We start from the raw sequence: 22,922 nt of genomic DNA on the forward strand, positions 1-22,922 counted from the left end.
CACAGTTGTGGTCCAGCTTTGGTCACGAGGAAGCTCAGAGTGCAGCCCCTCTGGCCTCTTTCCAAATTTCTTTCTGAATGGTGCTTGTGGTGTTTGTTCTTCCTCTGTCTCCTCTCCTAGCAATGTCTGGGAGGGCTGACCAAAAGTCCATTTTCCTCATTGCCTCTGTGTTTACAAACCAAAGGCGAGAGCTGCCCCTCTCAGCCCCCTCCCCCTGGTCCCTCCCTCTTGGCTGCTGGAACAGGCTGAACTCTGTGTTCTAGTCCACAATAACTCTTTTGGTGGCAAATGACAGAAACACAATCAAGGGAGCTTAAACCAAAAAAGACCAAGAGGAAGGGGTTAGTTGTTGGTAAGCCTTGCAAGAGCCAGGAACAAAAACCTCAACAGCCTGTACCTCCTCCACCTTGGCCCCCGCCTCGTTTCCCAGCCTTTTGCTCTTCTAGGGCTTAAGAATGTTCTCTGTTCAGTGAGCACCAGCAGCTTTTCTCTTCCAGGATTACTTTGGAATATTCACAGTAGGCTCTGATTGCCTCTTCCTGAACCTGTCATATGGCCAGGGTGGACAGTTATTCATGACTGACCGAGTCTAGCTGCTTGGCTCCATCGACCCTTAGCTTGCTTGCACACACTCTTTCTTTCTTTTAAAATCCTTTCTAATGAAGTATGATTTATATATAGTATAGCACACCCATTTTAAGTAACTATCCATGTAACTATCACCAAAATCAAGATAAAGAACATTTTCTTCACTCCTAAACTACCTCTTCTCAGCCATTCCCACTTTCTGCCACTGTAGATATGTTTTGCCTTTTCGAGGATTTCACGCAAGTGGCATCATGCAGGACATAGTCTTTTGTGTTTGTCTTTTGCCACTCTGAACAATTGTTTTGAGAGTTGTCCACATTGTCAGGTGACTTTTTTAAAACCAGTGAAATAAGTAGGCGCTAATTTTAATGCCCTAGCAATTACTGGGAGATAAGGTGAGTGTAGCCAAAATTAAGATAAAAACGAATTCACTGGGTCCAAAGCTTTCTACCAATGGGTGGGAAATTTTCCTTTTATGAGGTGAGATTCACATAAAACAAATTAACCATTTTAAAGTGGATAATTCAATGGCATTTAGTACATTCACAATGTGTACAATTACCACTTCTATCTGTTACAAAATATTTTCATCAGCCTAAAAGACAACACTGTAGCTGTCAAGTGGTCAGTACCCATTTCCTTCTCCCCCAGCACGTAGCCACTGCCAATTAATTTGCTTTCTGTCTGTATAAGATTTACCCAGTCTAGGTATTTCATATTAAGGGAATCATAGGGTGAGTGGCTTTTTTTGTTTGTTTTTTTTTGAGACAGAGTCTCACTGTGTCGCCCTTGGTAAAGTGCTGTGGCATCACAGCTCACAGCAACCTCCAACTCTTGGGCTTAAGCAATTCTCTTACCTCAGCCTCCCAAGTAGCTGGGACTACAGGCGCCCGCCCCAACACCTGGCTATTTTTTGTTGCAGTTGTCATTGTTGTTTAGCAGACCCAGGTGGGTTTGGAACCTGCCAGCGTTGGTGTATGTGGCTGGCGCCGTAACCATTGTGCTACGGGTGCCTAGTTGTGAGTGGCCTTTTGTATTGGGCTTCCTTCACTTAACCTGAGAAATGATTCATTCAAGAAGATTCATTCACTTTGTAGTGTACAGCAGTACTTCATTCTTTTAATGACAGGGTAATATTCTGGTGTACAGATGAACACAATTTTGTTTATCCATTCATCTGTTGTTGCGTATTTGGTTGGTTTCCACCTTTTAGCTATTGGGAGCAGCACTGCTAGGATCATTCTTGTGCATATATTTGTTTGAGATCCCATTTTTTATTATTTTGTTTTGTTTTTTCTTCTTTTTATTTTTTTATTGTTAAATCATAGCTGTGTACATTAGTGCAATCAAGGGGTACAATGTGTGGGTTTCATATACAATCTGAAATATTCTCAACAAACTGTTCAACGTAGCCTTCATGGCATTTTCTTAGTTATTGTATTTAGACATTTGTATTCTACCTTTAGTAAGTTTCGCCTGTACCCCTTCTAAGGTGTACCATAGGTGTGGCCCCATCCATTACCCTCCCTCCACCCTAACCTCCCCCTGCCCTTCCCTTTCCTTGGCCCTTTCCTTATAGTCTTGTGCTATAGCTTCATGTGAAAGCTATAATTTAGCTTCATGGTAGGGCTGAGTACATTGGATACTTTTTCTTTCATTCCTGAGATACTTTGCTAAGAAGAATATGTTTCAGCTCCATCCATGTAAACATGAAAGAGGTAAAGTCTCCATCTTTCTTTAAGGCTCCATAATATTCCATGGTATACATGTAGCACAATTTGCTAGTCCATTCATGGGTCGATGGGAACTTGGGCTTCTTCCATGACTTAGCAATTATGAATTGGGCTGCAATAAACATTCTGGTACAGATGTCTTTGTTATATTGTGATTTTTGGTCTTCTGGGTATATACCTAGTAAAGGAATTATAGGATCAAATGGCAGGTCTATTTTTAGGTCTCTAAGTATTCTCCAAACATCCTTCCAGAAGGAATGTATTAGTGTGCATTCCCGCCAGCAGTGTAGAAGTGTGCCCTTTTCTCCACATCCATGCCAACATCTCTGGTTTTGGGATTTTGTTATGTGGGCTACTCTTACTGGGGTTAGGTGATATCTCGAAGTAGTTTTGATTTGCATTTCTCTGATGATTAAGGATGATGAGCTTTTTTTCATGTGTTTGTAGATCGTGTGTCTGTCTTCTTTAGAGAAGTTTCTCTTCAAGTCCCTTGCCCACCCTGAGATGGGATCATGTGTTCTTTTCTTGCTAGTACATTTGAGTTCTCTGTGGATTCTGGTTATTAGACCTTTATCGGAGGTATAACATGCAAATATTTTCTCCCATTCTGAGGGCTGTCTGCTTCCTTTACTTACTATGTTCTTGGCTGTGCAGAAGCTTTTTAGTTTGATCAGGTCCCAGTAGTGTATTTTTGATACTGCTTCAATTGCCTGGGGAGTCCTCTTCATAAAATATTTACCAAGGATGATTCCTTCAAGAGTTTTCCCTGCACTTCCTTCAAGTATTTTTATAGTTTCATGTCTTAAGTTTAAATCTTTTATCCAGTGAGAGTCTATCTTAGTTAATGGTGAAAGGTGTGGGTGCAGTTTCAATCTTCTACAGGTTGCCAGCCAGTTCACCTAGCACTATTTGTTAAATAGGGAATCTTTTCCCCACTGAATGTTTTTAATTGGCTTATCAAAGATCAAATAACGGTAATTAGCTGGATTCATCTCTTGGTTCTCTATTCTGTTCCAGACATCTACTTCTCTGTTTTTGTGCCAATACCATGCTGTTTTGATCACTATGGATTTATAGTACAGTCTCAGGTCTGGTAGCGTGATTCCTCCTGCTGTGTTTTTATTGCTGAGTAATGTTTTGTCTATTCAAGTTTTTTCTGATTCCATATAAAATGAAGTATTAGTTTTTCAAGATCTTTAAAATATGGCAATGGAGCTTTAATAGGAATTGCATTAAAATTATATATCGCTTTGGGTAGTGTAGATATTTTAACAATGTTGATTCTTCCCAGTCATGAGCATGGTATGTTTTTCCATTTGTTAACATCTTCAGCTATTTCTTTTCTTTTTTTTTTTTTTTTTTTTTTTTTTTTTTATTTTTTATTTTTTTTTTTTTTTAATTTTTTTATTAAATCATAAGTGTATACAATGATATGATTATGGGGCATCATACACTCACTTCATAAACCATTTGACACATTTTCATCCCAGTGGTTAACATAGCCTTTCCGGCGTTATCTCAGTTACTGTGCCAAAACATTTATATTCTACATTTACCAAGTTTCGCAAATACCCCTGTAATATGCACCACAGGTGTGATCCCACCGATTCCCCTCCCTCTACCCACCCCCCCCTTTCCCACTTCCCCCTATTGTTAAGTTGTAGCTGGGTTATAGCTTTCATGTGAGAGTCCCAAATTAGTTTCATAGTAGGGCTGTGTACATTGGATATTTTTTCTTCCATTCTTGGGATACTTTACTAAGAAGAATATGTTCCAGCTCCATCCATGTAAACATGAAAGAGGTAAAGTCTCCATCTTTCTTTAAGGCTGCATAGTATTCCATGGTATACATATACCACAATTTATTAATCCATTCGTGGATCGATGGGCACTTGGGCTTTTTCCATGACTTAGCAATTATGAATTGGGCTGCAATAAACATTCTGGTACAAATATCTTTGTTATGTTGTGATTTTTGGTCTTCTGGGTATATGCCCAGCAGAGGAATTACAGGATTGAATGGCAGATCTATTTTTAGATCTCTGAGTGTTCTCCATATATCCCTCCAAAAGGAATGTATTAATTTGCATTCCCACCAGCAGTGCAGAAGTGTTCCCTTTTCTCCGCATCCACGCCAACATCTCTGGTCTTGAGATTTTGTGATATAGGCTAGTCTCATTGGAGTTAGATGATATCTCAAAGTAGTTTTGATTTGCATTTCTCTGATGATTAAAGATGATGAGCATTTTTTCATATGTCTGAAGGCCGTGCGCCTGTCTTCTTCAGAGAAGTTTCTCTTCAAATCCCTTGCCCAGCCTGCGATGGGATCCCTTGTTTTTTTCTTGCTGATGCGTTTGAGTTCTCTGTGGATTCTGGTTATTAAACCTTTGTCAGAGTTATACCCTGCAAATATCTTCTCCCATTCTGAGGGCTGTCTGCTTGCTCTGCTTACTGTGTTCTTAGCTGTGCAGAAGCTTTTTAGTTTGATCAAGTCCCAGTAGTGTATTTTTGAAGCTGCTTCAATTGCCCGGGGGGTTTTCCTCATGAAATACTCACCCAGACCAATTTCTTCAAGGGTTTTCCCTGCATTCTCCTCTAGTATTTTTATAGTTTCATGTCTTAAGTTTAAATCTTTAATCCAATGAGAGTCTATCTTAGTTAATGGTGAAAGGTGTGGGTCTAATTTCAGTCTTCTGCAGGTTGCCAGCCAGTTCACCCAGCACCATTTGTTAAATAGGGAATCTTTTCCCCACTGAATGTTTTTAGTTGGCTTGTCAAAAATCAAATAGCGGTAAGTAGCTGGATTCATCTCTTGGTTCTCTATTCTATTCCAGATATCTACTTCTCTGTTTTTGTGCCAATACCATGCTGTTTTGATCACTATCGATTTGTAGTAAAGTCTGAGGTCTGGTAGTGTGATTCCTCCTGTTTTGTTTTTATTTCTGAGTAATGTCTTGGCTATTCGAGGTTTTTTCTGATTCCATATAAAACGAAGTAATGTTTTTTCAAGATCTTTAAAATATGACAGTGGAGCTTTAATAGGGAGTGCGTTGAAAGTATATATTGCTTTGGGTAGTATGGACATTTTGATAATGTTGATTCTTCCTAGCCATGAGCATGGTATGTTTTTCCATTTGTTAACATTTTCAGCTATTTCTTTTCTTAGAGTTTCATAGTTCTCTTTATAGAGATCTTTCACGTCTTTTGTTAGGTAAATTCCCAAATATTTCATCTTCTTTGGCACTACTGTGAATGGGATAGAGTCCTTAACTGCTTTTTCAATTTGACTGTTGTTGGTGTATATAAAGGCTACCGATTTATGAATGTTGATTTTGTAACCTGAGACGCTGCTGTATTCCTTGATCACTTCTAGGAGTTTTGTAGTAGAGTCCCTAGTGTTTTCCAGATACACAATCATATCATCTGCGAAGAGCGAGAGTTTGATCTCTTCTGACCCTATATGGATACCCTTGATCGCCTTTTCTTCCCTAATTGCGGTGGCTAAAACTTCCATTACAATGTTGAAAAGCAATGGAGACAATGGGCAGCCTTGTCTGGTTCCTGATCTGAGTGGAAGTGATTCCAATTTAACTCCATTCAATATGATATTGGCTGTGGGTTTGCTGTAGATAGCCTCTATCAGTTTAAGAAAAGTCCCTTCTAGACCAATTTTCTTGAGTGTTCTGATCATGAAGGGATGCTGGATATTATCAAAAGCTTTTTCTGCATCAATTGAGAGAATCATATGGTCTTTGTTTTTTAATTTGTTTATGTGCTGAATTACATTTATAGATTTACGTATATTGAACCAGCCTTGAGACCCTGGGATAAAACCAACTTGGTCATGATGTATAATTTGTTTGATGTGTTGCTGGATTCTGTTTGTTAGGATCTTGTTGAATATTTTTGCATCTATATTCATTAGTGATATTGGTCTATAATTTTCTTTTCTTGTTGGGTCTTTTCCTGGTTTGGGGATCAGGGTGATATTTGCTTCATAGAACGTGTTGGGTAGTCTTCCTTCTTTTTCTACATTTTGGAACAGGTTGAGTAATATAGGTACTAATTCCTCTTTAAAGGTTTGGTAGAATTCTGACGTGAAACCATCTGGTCCCGGGCTTTTCTTTTTAGGGAGGTTTTGTATAGTTGATGCTATTTCTGAACTTGATATGGGTCTGTTCAACATTTCCACTTGATTCTGGTTAAGTCTTGGAAGGTGGCGTGCTTCCAAGTATCGGTCTATTTCCTTCAGATTTTCATATTTCTGAGAATAAAGTTTCTTGTAATATTCATTAAGGATTTTTTGGATTTCTGATGAGTCTGTGGTTATTTTGTCTTTGTTGTTTCTGATTGATGATATTAGAGATTTTACTCTTTTTTTCCTGATTAGGTTGGCCAGAGGTTTATCTATTTTATTGACCTTTTCAAAAAACCAGCTTTTTGATTTATTGATCTGTTGTATTATTCTTTTGTTTTCAATTTCATTTAATTCTGCTCTAATTTTGGTTATTTCTTTTCTTCTACTGGGTTTGGGGTTGGAATGTTCTTCCTTTTCCAGTTGCGTGAGATGTCCCATTAAGTTGTTAACTTCCTCTCTTTCCGTTCTCTTGAGGAAGGCTTGCAGTGCTATAAATTTCCCTCTTAGAACTGCCTTTGCAGTGTCCCAGAGGTTCTGATAGCTTGTGTCTTCATTGTCATTTTGTTCCAAAAAATTGGCGATTTCTTTCTTAATCTCATCTCTGACCCAGCTATCATTCAGCATAAGGTTATTTAACTTCCATGTTTTTGTATGGGTATGCAGATTCCTGTTGTTACTCAATTCAAGTTTTATTCCATGATGGTCCGAGAAGATGCACGGAATAATTTCTATTCCTTTAAATTTACTGAGGTTAGACTTGTGACCTAAAATGTGATCAATTTTGGAGTAAGTTCCGTGGGCTGATGAGAAGTATGTGTATTCAGTTTTGTTGGGATGAAATGTTCTGTAGATGTCTGCTAAATCTAAATATTGGATGGTTAGGTTTAAATCTAAGATTTCTTTGCTCAGCTTCTTTCTGGAGGATCGATCCAACACTGCCAAGGGAGTGTTGAAATCTCCAACGATTATGGAGCTGGAGGAAATCAAGTTACTCATGTCTGTTAGAGTTTCTCTTATAAATTGAGGTGCATTCTGGTTGGGTGCATAGATATTAATAATTGAGATCTCGTCATATTGAGTATTACCCTTAACAAATATGAAGTGACCATTCTTGTCCTTCCTTACTTTTGATGGTTTAAAGCCTACTGTATCTGCAAATAAAATTGCAACACCTGCTTTTTTCTGATTACCATTTGCCTGAAATATGGATGACCATCCTTTCACCCTGAGTCTGTATTTGTCTTTTAAGTTGAGATGTGACTCTTGTATGCAACAAATATCTGGCTTAAGTTTTTGTATCCAGTCAGCTAACCTATGCCTCTTTAGAGGACAGTTTAAGCCATTCACATTGATGGAGAGTAAGGATAAGTCTGGTGGAATTTTGGGTATCGAGTTTTTCAAAGGTCCAGTGGACATTTTTAATCCTTTCGCCAGTGTGGAAGTTGGAGTTTGATTCGAAGTTTCTGAGTGAGTTTACTTTTGTGGTATAGGATTGGGTTGGTCATTGTGGAGGATAGGTCTGAGAACATCCTGAAGAGCTGGTTTACTTATGGCAAATTTTTTCAACATATGAATGTCATTGAAGTATTTAATTTCTCCATCATAGATGAAACTCAGTTTAGCTGGATACAAGATCCTGGGTTGAAAGTTTTTTTGCTTTAGGAGATTAAAAGTTGATGACCAGCCTCTTCTTGCTTGAAAAGTTTCAGCAGAGAGATCTGCAGTTATTCTAATATTCTTACCTTTGTACGTTATAGTTTTCTTTCGCCGGGCTGCTTTGAGAATCTTCTCTTTCATGTTAACTTTAGTGAAGCTAATTATGATATGTCTGGGAGATGGCTTTTTGGGGTTGAATCGTGCTGGGGTTCTGAAGCTGTCTGCTATCTGAATTTCAGATTCTCTAGGCATGTCTGGAAAATTTTCTTTCATAATTTCATGTAGAAGGGCCTCTGTGCCCTTGGCTGCCACGTCATCAGCCTCCGAAATTCCTATAACCCTTATGTTATGTTTTTTCGAATTATCTGAGAGCTCTCTGAGTGAGTGATCCGTTTTTGCTCTCCATTTCTCTTCCTCTTTGAGAGATTGGGAGCGTTCGAAGACTTTATCTTCAATGTCAGAAATCCTTTCTTCTGCTTGCTCCATTCTGTTACTGAGGGATTCTACTGTATTTTTCATATCTTTGAGGGCTGTAAGTTCTTGTTTCAGTGTGTCTAAGTCTTTGGTGGTTTTGTCTTTAAATTCGTTAAATTCTTGAGACAGTTTTTGAATTTCTCCACGAATTCCTAATTCCATTTTATTAATCTTGTCTGCAAACCAAATTCTGAATTCGACTTCTGACATCTCAGCCAGTTGTTTATGAATGGGATCTTCAATCACATCTGCCGTATCTTTTCTTGGGGGGGTTGATCTATTCTGGTTATTCATGTTACCAGAGTTTTTCCGCTGATTCCGCCCCATGGTTTACTCCCTTTGGTTTTTCCCCTGGGGTTTTATCGAGGGCCCGTACAGTGTTGTGGCCTGAGAAACTGGGGCCCTGTCTGGTGTGGTGGAGCAAAGTGGTTCTGTCTTGTTTTCAGCTGGTTTCTGTTCTATCCTATTGCAACTTCTACTCTGGCTTGAAGTCTCAGCTGTGTGGAAAAATCAGCAATTAAGTCACCCCGCCTGCCCACCTCTGGCCCCAGTTGGAAAAGGAGAATCAAACCTTCCTACAATCGCACACCCAGGGCACCACCTGAAAAGTCCTCAGTCTATTAGCCCAGTTCAAAAGGTCCGAATCAACTGTCTCAATCGGCACTTGTCTCAGGTGGAAGGGTTCAAGAGGTCTCTGGGAACTGGATCACAGGGGCCTGGTGACTCCTCTGAGACAGCTCACTCCAGTGCAGCGTGGAGTCAGGAGGAGCCACCCCGCAAACAGAGCAGTCTGGGAAGGTTGACGTCTCCTTCCCCACTTTGCCCCTCCGTCGGACCCAGTCACTGGTATCTCTGCAGATGGCTAACCCAGTTGCCTGCAGTGAACAGACACTCCAGGGGTTTGCACCTGCCTGAATCGCGAGGAAGTCTGCCAGGCCCCCGCAGACTGCCGCTATCTAGCAGGAGGAGATGGGGCCTGACATCTTTGAGTGTTTGATGCAGGTGATGGGAAGGAGGTGTTCACTCAGGCTTAGCCCCGTCCCTGATGGATGCTGCTAACAGAACAGAACAGAACAGACAACTTTGTGAGGTTCTGTCTCTGTTCCTGTCGTCGCCTACAGGAGACGGGCTGTTTTGAGTTCAAACGTCTTTGCTGCTGGAGAATTGCGTCTGAACACCTCTCTGGGTCGGCCCCGCCCTGGAGGCTTCTGGGTTTGTGAGTCGTGACACAGGTGGCCTCCTCTGGTTGCCCAGGGAGACAGGGGGTGTGGCCTCAGAATATCCAGAAGTGAGCGTTCTGCCGTTAAAGAAAAAACGGCTGTTGATCTACCTCCAGGGAACTGCTGCTCTGGTGTGGGCACTCAGGCGACCCTTTTCTCCTCTGTCCCGCGCCCCAGAGTCAGCACTGAGCGGCCGCAGTTTGTGCTGGGTCCACACCCCTTAAGAGATCCCCCAAGAATCAGAACTCTTGGGGGATGGGCGCCCAGACCCGGATTGGGAGTGGGGCGGGGGGAAGCTAGAGTTTCATTCAGTTTCACGCAATACTACGGTCCGGGGAGGGCTCCTGCACTGCACCGCAGGGAAGTGCCGCCAAGGCTTGATTTCCCCTCAGCGGAGTGCCCTCTCCTCGCTCACGTATCCCAGAGTCAGCGCTGACCTGACGCAGCTCCGGCACTGTGCACTCCCCTCGAGAAATCACCCAAGGAGCCGAACTCCGGAGGGATAGGCCCTCAGACCCCGAGTGAGAGTAGGGGCTCTCAGCTCTCAGCGGGGAGGCCAGAGTCTGATTCAGTCTTGTGCCCAGGGAGGGCTCCTGCACTGCACTGCAGGGAAGTGCCGCCAAGGCTTGATTTCCCCTCAGCGGAGTGCCCTCTCCTCGCTCAAGTGTCCCAGAGTCAGCGCTGACCTGACGCAGCTCAGGCACTGTGCACTCCCCTCGAGAAATCACCCAAGGAGCCGAACTCCGGAGGGATAGGCCCTCAGACCCCGAGTGGGAGTAGGGGCTCTCAGCTCTCAGCGGGGAGGCCAGAGTCTTATTCAGTCTTGTGCCCGGGGAGGGCTCCTGCACTGCACTGCAGGGAAGTGCCGCCAAGGCTTGATTTCCCCTCAGCGGAGTGCCCTCTCCTCGCTCACGTATCCCAGAGTCAGCGCTGACCTGACGCAGCTCAGGCACTGTGCACTCCCCTCGAGAAATCACCCAAGGAGCCGAACTCCTGGGGGATAGGCCCTCAGACCCCGAGTGAGAGTAGGGGTTCTCAGCTGTCAGCGGGGAGGCCAGAGTCTTATTCAGTCTTGGGCCCCGTATGCCCGGGGAGGGTCGGTGCACTGCACCGCAGGGAAGTGCCGCGAGGCGTGACTCCCCCTCAGCCCGGTGCCCTCTCCTCACTCGGCGGGCCTCAGAGTCAATGCTGACCAGACGCAACTCGGGGACTGTCCACTCCCCTTGAGAAATCACCCAAGGATCCGAAGTCCTGGGGGACAGGCCTCCAGACCTCAGTGGGCGGGAGGGGAGCGCCGGGGATTCAGGGTTGCCGGCAAAGGATTCCCAAAGTTTTATTCAGCCCTATGTCCGGCAGGAGAACGCCACGGCACCCCAGTAGGGGAGGTAGGTCCAGTTTTTAGAAGGTCTCTCCCGTGGAGTGTAGTGGGAGGGGCTTTAATTTCTGCCCACTTGTTCAATTGTGGGGCTACAGAGCCGGTCTCATGGGGGAGGGGGACTCCCGTCCGCTTGGTGGTGGATTTTGTACCTTTTGTTTGCGTCCTTGTGATCACAACTTGCCTCAGCGGTGTTGATGTGCGTTCTTCAGCCTTCTCTCTTGGTGAGGCTCAAGTCCACCAGGATACTTACTAAATTCCTGTCCCTTAACTCTCCTTCTGGACGGGAGCCTTTGTTGAAAGCTGGCTTCAGTCCGCCATCTTGTCTCTCAGCTATTTCTTTTCTTAAAGTTTCATAGTTCTCTTTGTAGAGATCTTTCACGTCCTTTGTTAGGTATACTCCCAAATATTTCATCTTCTTTGGCACTACTGTAAAAGGAATAGAGTCCTTGACTATTTTTTCGGCTTGGTTATTGTTGGTATATATAAAGGCTACAGATTTATGGGTGTTGATTTTGTAGCCTGAGACATTGCTGTATTCCTTGATCACTTCTAAAAGTTTTGTAGTAGAATCCATAGTGTTTTCCAGATATACGATCATATCTTCTGTGAAGAGTGAAAGTTTGATCTCTTCTGACCCTATGTGGATACCCTTGATCGCCTTTTCTTCCCTAATGGCTAAAACTTCCATTACAATGTTAAAGAGCAATGGAGACAATGGGCAACCTTGCCTGGTTCCGATCTAAGTGGAAATGATTTCAATTTAACTCCATTCAATACGATATTGGCTGTGGGTTTGCTGTAGATGGTCTCTATTTGTTTAAAAAATGTCCCTTCTATACCAATTTTCTTAAGTGTTCTGATCATGAAGGGATGCTGGATATTATCAAAAGCTTTTTCTGCATCAATTGAAAGAATCATATGGTCCTTATTTTTTAGTTTGTTTATGTGTTGAATTACATTTATAGATTTACGTATATTGAACCAGCCGTGAGACCCTGGGATAAATCCGACTTGGTCGTGGTATATAATTTTTTTGATGTGTTGTTGGATTCTGTTTGCTAGGATCTTATTTAGTATTTTAGGATGAATATTCATTAGTGATATTGGTCTATAATTTTCTTTTCTTGTTGGGTCTTCCCCTGGTTTGGGGATCAAGGTGATGTTTGCTTCGTAGAATGTGTTGGGTAATATTCCTTCTTTTTCTATATTTTGGAAGAGGTTTAGTAATATAGGAACTAGTTCTTTAAAGGTTTGGTAGAATTCTGACGTAAAGCCATCTGGTCCTAGGCTTTTCTTTTTAGGGAGATTTTGTATAGTTGATGCTATTTCAGAACTTCATATAGGCCTGTTCAACATTTCTACTTCATTCTGGCTAAGTCTTGGTAGGTGGCGTACTTCCAGGTATTGGTTGATTTCTTTCAGATTTTCGTATTTCTGAGAGTAGAGTTTCTTGTAGTATTCGTTAAGGATTTTTTTAGTTTCTGAGGGGTGTTGTTATTTCATCGTTACCATTTCTGATTGATGAAATTAGAGATTTTACTCTTTTTTTTCCTGGTTAGGTTGGCCAGAGGTTTACCTATTTTATTGATCTTTCAAAAAAACAGCTTTTGGATTTATTGATCTCTTGTATAATTCTTCTGTTTTCAATTTCATTTAATTCTGCTCTGATTTTGGTTATTTTTTTTCTTCTGCTGGGTTTGGGGTTGAAGTGTTCTTCCTTTTCCAGTTGCTTGAGATGTCACATTAAGTTATTAACTTTCTCCTTTCTGTTTTATTGAGGAAGGCTTGCAGTGCTATAAATTTCCCTCTTAGGACTGCCTTTGCAGTATCCCAGAGGTTCTGGTAATTCATGTCTTGATTGTTGTTTTGTTCCAAAAATTTGGTGATTTCCTTCTTAATCTCGTCTATAACCCATCTATCCTTCAGCAAAGGATTGTTTAGCTTCCATGTTTTTGTATGGGTATGCAGATTCCTGTTGTTATTGAGTTCAACTTTTATTCCATGATGGTCTGAGAAGATGCAAGGAATAATTTCTATTTTTTTAAATTTGCTGAGGTTAGATTTGTGGCCTAGGATGTGGTCAATTTTGGGGTATGTTCCGTGGGCTGATGAGAAGAATGTGTATTCAGTTTTGTTGGGATGAAATGGTCTGTAGATGTCTATTAAGTCCAGATGTTGAATGGGTAAGTTTAAATCTAAAATTTCTTTCCTGAGCTTCTTTTTGGAGGATCTATTCAGCACTGTTAAAGGGGTGTTAAAATCTCCAACTACTATGGAACTGGAGGAAATCAAGTGTCTCCTGTCTATTAGAGTTTCTCTTATAAATTGAGGTGTGTTCTGGTTGGGTGCATGAATATTAACAATTGAAATCTCATCGTATTGAGTATTACCTTTAACAAATATGAAGTGTCCATCCTTATCCTTCCTTATTTTGGTTGGTTTAAAGCCTATTGCATCTGTGAATAGGATTGCAATGCCTGCTTTTTTCTGCTTTCCATTTGCCTGGAGTTAGATGACCATTTCTTCACCTTGAGTCTATATTTGTCTTTTAATGTAAGATGCGATTCTTGTATGCAGCAGATATCTGGCTTGAGTTTTTGTATCCAGTCAGCCAACCTGTGCCTCTTTAGAGGACAATTTAAACCATTCACATTCATTGAGAATATTGATAAGCCTTTCGAGAGACTGGTGGACATTTTTAATCCTTTTGTGACTGTGGAAGTTGGAATTTGATCAAAATTTTCTGGGTGGTTTTACTTTTTCCATGGAGGATTACGCTGGTCTTTATGGAGGATAGGTCTGAGAATATCCTGGAAAGCTTGTTTAGTTATGGTAAATTTCTTCAACGTGTGAATGTCATTAAAGTATTTAATTTCTCCATCATAAATGAAACTTAGGTTAGCTGGGTACAGGATTCTGGGTTGAAAGTTATTTTGTTTTAGGAGATTAAAAGTTGATGACCATCCTCTTCTAGCTTGAAAGGTTTCAGCAGAGAGATCTGCAGTTATTCTAATATTCTTCCCCTTGTAGATAATGGTTTTCTTTCATCTGGTTGCTTTCAGAATTTTTCCTTCATATTAACTTTAGTGAAATTGATTATGATGTGTCTGGGGGATGTCTTATTTGGGGTGAGTCGTGCTGGAGTTCTGAAACTGTCTGCTATCTGAATTTCAGAATCTCTTGGCATGTCTGGAAATATCTCTTTCATAATCTCATGGAGAAGAGACTCTGTGCGTTCTGAAGCCACTTTGTCACTTTCGGGGATCCCTATAAGCAAATATTGGTTTTCTTCGAATTATCGCAGAGCTCTCTGAGAGAGTGATCTGTTTTTGCCCTCCATTTCTCTTCCTCTTTGAGAGTTTGGGAGCATTCAAAAGCTTTGTTTTCAATGTCAGAAATCCTTTCTTCTGCTTGCTCCATTCTGTTACTGAGGGATTCTACTTTGTTTCTCAGATCTTTGAGGGCTGCAACTTCTTGTCTCAATGTGTCAAAATCTTTGGTCATTTGGTCTTTGAATTCGTTGAATTCTTGAGATAACTTTTGGAATTCTAATTCGATCTTATTTGCTATCCAGATTCTGACATCTCAGCTATTTGTTTGTGCATGGGATCTTGTGCTATTTCTGCCCCATTGATCCTTGGGGGAATTGATCTACTCTGATTATTCATATTGCCAGAGTTTTTTCTGTTGATTTCACCTCATGATTGTTTTTCACCATTGCCTCTGGCTGTCCTCAGAGTTGAGGAGGTGTCTCTCCAAGATTAGACCCCAGGGGGATCACTGTATTGTTGCTGGATCTTTGTAGGGAGTGACCCTGTGTAGTTCCTCTGGGGCTGCCCCAACCAGGGAGTTCTGGTTGTGGAAGCAGCTCCGGAGTGTGACACACCCAGATCCAGCAACAGGGCAGGAGGTGGTGCGCACGGTTCTGGGAGTACCTGGCGCCCAGTGATTTTTGCGCAGAGAGCCCAAGCCTCCAGCAGTCTCTGGCCAGGAGGAGGGCTCTGCGCAGAGGCAGGGAGGGCTCCTGAGGGCATGCGGCTACCAAAGTCCCTGGCCAGACGAGCAGGCTGGTGTGGAGGCAGGGATGGTACAGGAGGGAGGACGCAGGGTTGCGCGGCTCCCGCAGTTCCTGGTCAGGGCATGTGGAGGCCCAGCCGGCGCGGTTGCAGGTCAGGGGTCGTGGTGTAGCTCTTATGGAGGTCCGGGTGGGGCCAAGCCCAGGAGTTTGAGGTTGCTATGAGCTGTGACGCCACAGCACTCTACCCAGGCCACAGCTTGAGGCTCCAGTGTGTCAAAACTTGTCTGACTCTGCCCCTGAGGGTTAAGGCTGTAAGGCAGCTCAGTCCCCGACTTTAGGCTGCACAGTCACTAGGTTACTAGCTCCTGCCCGATCCTTGCTCTGCGACCCTTAGGGTGGAGCTTGCCGGGGCAGTTCTCTCACAATGGCTCCCTGCGGCCCACAGCCAAACACTATTAGCTCCGTCCGGCTCAGCAGTTTAGTCTGGGGCCCTAGACAATGCCCAAAGTTCTCCGCACTCCTGCTTAAGCTCTCCCCAAGGCAGTTCAACTGAGTGCCAAGACCAAAAAACACCGAAACAGATCACAGGTAAGGCCTTTCCGATTTGCAGTCTCACTGTTGCTTGTACTTACAGTGCTGACGGGATTAGGTCGATCGAACACACACAACTACTTGCCAGTTTTCCACTGTTTTTGTCCTCCTCTTGGGGTCCAGAAGGCCCTTGCTGAGTCCCTGTATCCTCAAAGGGATGATTATAGGCAGATCGCACCAGCTAGAGATGCCTGAGGTCTTATCTCCCCAGACTCACTGTTCCCAGTTGCAGGGAAGCTGTTACTCGGCCACCATCTTCCTCCACCCCCTGATTATTTTGATTATATACCTGGGAGTAAAATTTCTTGTTTTATGCTAATTCTATTTATGTTTAATTTGGGGGGATGCTTTTGGCTTTCTTATTCAAAGGGTAGGGCAGAATCAAAGAAATGGGCAATGAGAATTTATGTGAGCCAGGCAACAATCCAATTTTTGTGTATCCAACTTAGCTGACCTTTTATCTTATCTTTAACCTCTTCCGCCAGCAAAGAAAGGTGAGCTCTGGATGTCCCTTATATCTCTGGCCTCTCTCCCGTAGGGCTGTGTCTGGCTGTCCCTGAGAAAACTGTGAGATGGTGTGCTGTGTCAGATCATGAGGCCGCAAAGTGCTCTGGTTTCCAAGAAAATATGAAAAAAGTCTTTCCAGAAGATGGTCCCATTGTCACCTGTGTCAAGAGAACCTCTTACCTTGAATGCATCAGGGCCATTGCAGTAAGTCATGGCTGCCTAAAAGAGAATAGAAGAAAGTCTGTCATTTCTTTTTCTTTGTTTCTTGTCTATGTTTGCTGTTGTTTACTTTCTCCCACAGAAACCAGAACATGCTTTAGAGAAGAAACAAGACAAAGATTTAAAAGTACAGGGACAGTGGGTAGAGAAAAAAGTAGCTACTCAACATCCATTGGTAATAAAAGTCATAATCATTCTTCTTCCAAGTTGTGGCAGAGAAAGAAAAAAAGTCATAATCATAATTAAACTAAAGAGAAGGATTCAATCTTAGCAAAATACCTGTTGTAAAGCAATGTCAGAATTACATTGAAAGAAAACTTATAAAGACACAAAAATAAACAAGAAGCTCCAATGTGACTATTATCGATTAAAGTTGTTTTTAAAAGTTCCAGTAATGGCAGTTTCAATCTGAGAGCGGCTGAAGTGGCTGTCTCATTTAAGATGAGGCTTCTTCTGCTTCTCCTGGTGGTGGCGTCGGCGGTGGTCCAGAGCGAGGCCTCGGCCAACCTGGGCGGAGTGCCCAGCAAGAGATTAAAGATGCAGTACACCACGGGGCTGCTGCTCAAGTTCCAGATTTGTGTTTCCTGAGGTTACAGGCAGGTGTCTGAGGAGTACATGCGGGTTATTAGTCAGCGGTACCCAGACATCTGCATTGAAGGCGAGAATTACCTCCCTCAGCCAATATATAGACACATGGCATCTTTCCTGCCAATCTTCATATTAGTATTAATAGGCTTAATAATTGTTGGCAAGGATCCTTTCGCTTTCTTTGGCATGCAAACTCCTAGTATCTGGCAGTGGGGCCAAGAAAATAAGGTCTATGCAGTATGGTGGTTTTCTTCTTGAGCACATGATTGAGAACCAGTGTATGTCAACAGGTGCATTTGAGATAACTTTAAATAATGTACCTGTATGGTCTAAGTTGGAATCTGGTCACCTTACATTCATGAAACAACTTGTTCAAATTCTTGACAATGAAATGTGCATATGGATTCAATCTTGCATCATCAATCATAGCCCCACCCATCAGCACTGAAAACTCTATTACATTAAGGGGTTTTTGCCAGAGCAGCGTGACTGACAGTATGAAGACAGCGAACTGTTAGTACAGACCAGATGCTTTCTTGGCAGGCTCATTGTACCTCATGGAAAACCTCAATGCAAGAGAGTTTTCCAGTGCTGGCGCATTTTGGAATTCTGCACATTCGTGGAGTGCAATAATACTGTATAGCTTTCTTCCCCCACAAATTCACCCAGTTTTTTTTTTAAATAGTAAACATTACTACTCGTAACTTTTTTCTTAGTCATATTTTGAAAATAATAGAAAATTGAGTTACAATTTGATTTTCTTTCCCCCAAAACGTCTGTTAAATCTGTTGTGCTTTTATATGAATTTTCCTTTTTTATAGTTTCAGATTAATCTTTTTGGAAATATAGCTAAAGTTCCCAAATACTTTATAAGAGTTTATCAGATATCTCTGATTTGGTTATGTCCAGTTTATATGGTTTTCAAAATATTGCAGATTGTGAACAGTGCATATACAAGATTATGGGGGAAATCCCATATATCCAGAGTACTCTACAAATTTGTGTGTATGTGTGTATGATTACCAGAGAACCACTAAAAAACCAACTGCTTTTTAAATCTTGTTATGTAGTTCAAGTGTTTTGCCTTGACCAATCTAATAAGTTGATTAACTGGGCCTTTATACTTAACTAAATAAAAAAACTAAGCAGATATGAGTTAAAATTAAAAAAAAAAAAACAAATAAAAATAAAAGTTCCAGTAATGCAAAAAGATAAGAAATGCGTATAGGATATGAGGGAACAAACAATATTTTCAGATGATTGCATGCTTAGAAAGTACAGTGAAATCAAGAGAAATGTTGCTTTAATTATTTATTAATGAACAAATTAATCTGGTAAAAAAAAAAAAAACCAAGGTATCATGTCTTAAGTTTAAATCTTTAATCCAGTGAGAGTCTATCTTAGTTAATGGTGAGAGGCGTGGGTCCAGTTTCTAAGAATATGGGGAAGGGGGGGTGGGCGGATGGGCGGAGGGAGGGTGATTGGTGGGATTACACCTACGGTGCATCTTACAAGGGTCCATGTGAAACTTAGTAAATGTAGAATATAAATGTCTTAACACAAGAACTAAGAAAATGTCAGGAAGGCTATGTTGACCAGTGTGATCAAAATGTCAGATGGTCTATGCAACCAGTGTATGGTGCCCCATGATCGCATTAATGTACACAGCTATGATTTAATAAAAAAAAACCCAAGGTATCACAATTAATGTCATTTTCATGTGCCAAAAGTTGGTAATTGTAAGAAAATGTCCCCAAATCATGTTCTTATTTACATTTAAAATAATAAACAGGCCAGGCATGATAGCTTAAGCCTGTAATCCTGGCACTTTGGGAGGCCAAAGCAGGAGGATCACGTGAGAGTAGGAGCTCAAGACCAACCTTGGCAACGCAGTGAGACATCATCCCCTCCCCCCACAAATCAGCCAGGCATAGTAGAATGGGCCTATAATTCTAGCTACTTGGGAAGCTGAGACAAGAGCATCACCTGAGCCCAGGAATTTGAGATTACAGTGATCATACCACTGCACTCTAGCATGGATTACACAGCAAGACCCTATTTCAAAATAATAATAATAATAAATGAAAATAACATTTCTGAAAAAATATCATCTGAGAGGTCTCCAAGGCTGTTATATAAAACTCTATGACATGTGAATAATATTTATTAACAAATGAAAACATACATACACTGTATCCCCAGATGGAAAGACTAAACACAACATATATCCTCCCAAACTTAATTCATAAATTTAATATAATTTTCATCAAAATACAATCTCCTTAAAAGAATGACTAAAATACCTTTTTTAAGGAAAAGCCCATGGATGAGATTATGAAATAGTATTATGAAAAACATAAGTAGCAAGGGAGTGGCTGAACCCTGAAATTATACCATATTTAAATGACAGTGTTACAAAGGCAAGGTACTGGGGCAGATAAGAAGACCCAAAAAAAGAACAAAATTCAGGTGTATGGCCAGGCATGGCAGCTCATGCCTGTAATCCTAGCACTCTGGGAATCAGAGGCAGGAGGATCACTTGAGCTCAGGAGTTGGAGACCAGCCTGAGCAAGAGGGAGACCCTGGCTCTACTAAAAGTAGAAAATTGAAGCCCAGCTACTCAGGAGGCTGAGGCAGGAGAATCACTTGAGCCTACGAGCTTGAGGTTGCTGTGATTTAGGCTGATGCCGCTGTACTCTACCTGGGGCAAGACTCTGTCTCAAAAAAAAAAAAAAGAAAAAGAAAAAAAACACCAAAAAACTCAGCTATATTCTCAACTTTCCATACATCTATCTATCTATTTAATTATCTAAATGATATGATATAGACACAAAGTATGATAAATATTCAACCTTAGGGCACTCGGGCCCTAGGCTTAATAAATTTAGTTAAGATACATGTAGATTAATTTTTCTTAGTTAAAATTTTAAACTGACAAATAATTATATATGTTCATGGGCTATAATGTGGTGTTTGGATACATATATACTAGATTTTTAAATATATACGGTAAAATAAACTTTCTTGGCTGAGAAATGATTCTTTAGTTAAACAACTTGGCAAGCCATTTAGAAAAAGAAAACTCAAGTGAAATTCTTTTTTTTTGGAGGGGGGACAAAGTCTCACTCTGCTGCCCCAGGCTAGAGTGCCAGGGTGTCAGCCCAGCTTACAGCAACCTCAAACTGTTGGGTTCAAACGGTCCTTCTGCCTCAGCCTCCTGAGTAGGAAGAGGAAATCCAGATCTATAAGAGCTAAATATGACTTCTTAGGAATGGAAATATTCCCTAGTTCATTCACTTATGTAGCCAACAAACATTCACTGAACACCATGCTCGGTGTTCTTCTAGGACCTGGGATTCCCCAGGCAATGAAACGCACAAAGGTGTCCCCACCTCCATGGAGCTTAACCTCCAAAGGGGAGGACAAACAATAAACAAAGAAAGTTTGCCAGAGGGTGGATGAGGGCTCAGGAGGAAGTCAAAGTGGTGTCCAGTTTCCCTGAGGTGGGAGTTTGAAGAATGTGGTCAGGGAAAGCCTCCCCAGGGAGCACTGACGTGAAGGAGGTCCGGGAGGTCCACGCCAGCCACATCTCTGACAAGCCAGTGTCTTTGGCAGAGGGTTAGGGAACTCTTCCTCAGAGGTGGCCAGCTTCATTCTCGATCTGTTCTCTTCTCTTTCAGGTAAAGGAAGCTGATGCTGTGACCCTTGATGGAGGTTTGGTGTTTGAGGCGGGCCTGGCCCCCTACAACTTGAAGCCCATCCTGGCGGAATTCTATGGATCAAAAGACGGTGTGTTCTCCCTAAGGACCCAGGTCTCTGGCCTGGCACTGCAGCTGTAAGGGAGGCAGGGACTCTGGCAGCATTCTACTTGTAGGGAACTAAGTTGCAGGGCCCTTTACATTGAAGGAGGCTGTCTGAGATGCTAGCCTCCAGCAGCTGGGGCCTTTGAGCACCTGATGGAATATGCTGCTGGTGCTGCAGGCTGTATCCACAGCCTGAGAGCAGGAGTGGTCTCGAGTCCGCCACTCATCCCTAGGGTTGCACCAATGGGAGACTCCACGCAGGACTGGCTGCCTCTTCCCTGCTGAGTGCCCTGCTCGTGCCACAGACCACGGGCCTGTGTCTGTGGCGAGGACAGGGCTTTGCCACCTTCCCGGGCTGTGCATGGGAGTCTTTAGCGTGAGCACAGCCCTGCTCGTGGTGATTCCAGCTTGTGGCACCCTGACATGTTCCTGGGGACACCCTTGCATCTTTCCTCTCACATCTTGTCTTCTGTCTTTGAGCTGCAGACAGAGAAGGAGAGAAGGGAGAAGAGCTCTGGGGAGAAGCCAAGCACTGGGTGGCTGGGAGCTGAAGCTCTCCCCAAATGTGCTCTGCTCAGTAAACCCTGTAATGGAAGGTACGCTCGGCCAGGTCTCCACGGGATCGGAGGGACTAGCAGACAAAGAGCTATTGTCTTGAAAAGGGAAAGTTTTCTCACCCCTGTCAATTAAGGGCTTTTTTCCATTTCCCTTTTTGCCTGTTCACCAGAGGATGGTGCCCGTCTCAGGACCCCCAAAGCTGTGCACTGTCCCTGCTCTGGAAGACAGCAGCGATGACATGGCATCTTCCTTTGGCCCTTCTTTTTCTCTGCTCCTTTCCAGATGCACAAACCTACCATTATGTTGTTGCTGTGGTGAAGAAGGGCACCAACTTCCAGCTGAGCCAGCTCCAAGGCAAGAAGTCCTGTCACACGGGCCTGGGCTGGTCTGCTGGGTGGAACACCCCCATCAGGACACTGCTTCCCTCTGGCTCTCTTGAAGCAGGTAAGCCAGCTGGGACTCATCCTTCCAGGATCAAGTGCATGGGTTCTGTGGCTTCTGAGACAGGCAAGGGTGTGTGTGCCAGAGACCTGTGGGGCTGGCAGCTGAGTCTTCTCTCAGCAAAGGTGCCTCTGTCTCTCTGAGCACCTGTCCTTCCTGGTAATCTCAGCAATGTGGCTTGGCAAAGGCCATCACTGAGGCCATTGAGAAAGGCCACCTGCCTCCCAGCTCCCCAGGAAGGCTCCCTGGGGACTCCAGCCCCATTGCTGGTGCTCAGACATCCATGCCTAGGGTGATGGCTTGGGACATAGGCTAGGCAGGCATGACGGACCAGCACAGGATTTTTTGTATACACTAAGCTTTCTATTCAGTTATGACAAGCCATGGCAAGCCAAATCTTTCTATACTCTGCAAAAGTGCTTTTTTGTTTTTTCTGTTTTTGAGCCCTGCCAGCCTCTGCAGCAGTCATGCCTGGCTGTGACAGGCACAAACAGCTTCAGGGTCGGATCAAGTGCTGCAGCCTGGACCGTGGCTCTGGCCATGTTTTGCCCCTTCTTGGAGTGCTCACTTGTCGTAGTGTCACATGCTATTGGACATCCTTCTGGGCAGCTAGCTGGTGGCTGGTGGCACACCCCAACCCCTCACCCACAAGCTGTCCCAATGCTTTCCCAGAGAGGGACCCTACAAGCCGCCGTAGCATCTGCTGAGGGGGTGGGCCCGTGTCTTGAGGTTGGGAAGGGCTGTTGGGGGTTGGCTGACCTGCAAGGGCCCCCGCTGTGTTCCGACCTCTGCCCCGCCCCACAGAGCCTTTGGCTGGTGAACTCGCAGAGAGGAGAGGCCCTGGCGCTGCGGCCCTGGTTGGGTGTAGGTAGCGGCTCACATCCTGCAGCCGACAGGCTGGGGAAGCGTTCTGGTGAGCTGGCGCCCTGGCCCACATGCGAGTGAGCTGCCTATACACACGCAGGGGCCCTGGCCATCCAGGCCCCCGGCCTGTGCACGCCCACTTCTCA

At 43.2% G+C, this 22,922-nt stretch overlaps 1 protein-coding gene and 1 pseudogene across 3 annotated transcripts in view; both read left to right on the top strand.

Moving 5' to 3' along the window:
• Positions 1-22,922, top strand: part of LOC128591823 (inhibitor of carbonic anhydrase-like) — a 63,467-nt gene that overhangs the window by 2,596 nt on the left and 37,949 nt on the right. For both annotated transcript variants that reach the window (XM_053599592.1, XM_053599593.1), the window contains exons 2-4: positions 16,335-16,507; positions 20,791-20,899; positions 21,754-21,915. In XM_053599592.1, coding sequence (XP_053455567.1) covers positions 16,335-16,507; positions 20,791-20,899; positions 21,754-21,915 — 444 coding nt within the window. The remainder of the gene's footprint in view (positions 1-16,334; positions 16,508-20,790; positions 20,900-21,753; positions 21,916-22,922) is intronic.
• On the top strand, positions 16,519-18,532 carry LOC128591826 (thioredoxin reductase-like selenoprotein T; annotated as a pseudogene). The gene has a single exon (XR_008381670.1). The product of XR_008381670.1 is annotated as a thioredoxin reductase-like selenoprotein T (transcript).

The sequence above is a fragment of the Nycticebus coucang genome, chromosome 8, assembly GCF_027406575.1.
Source record: "Nycticebus coucang isolate mNycCou1 chromosome 8, mNycCou1.pri, whole genome shotgun sequence".
Classification (NCBI taxonomy): Eukaryota; Metazoa; Chordata; class Mammalia; order Primates; family Lorisidae; genus Nycticebus; species Nycticebus coucang.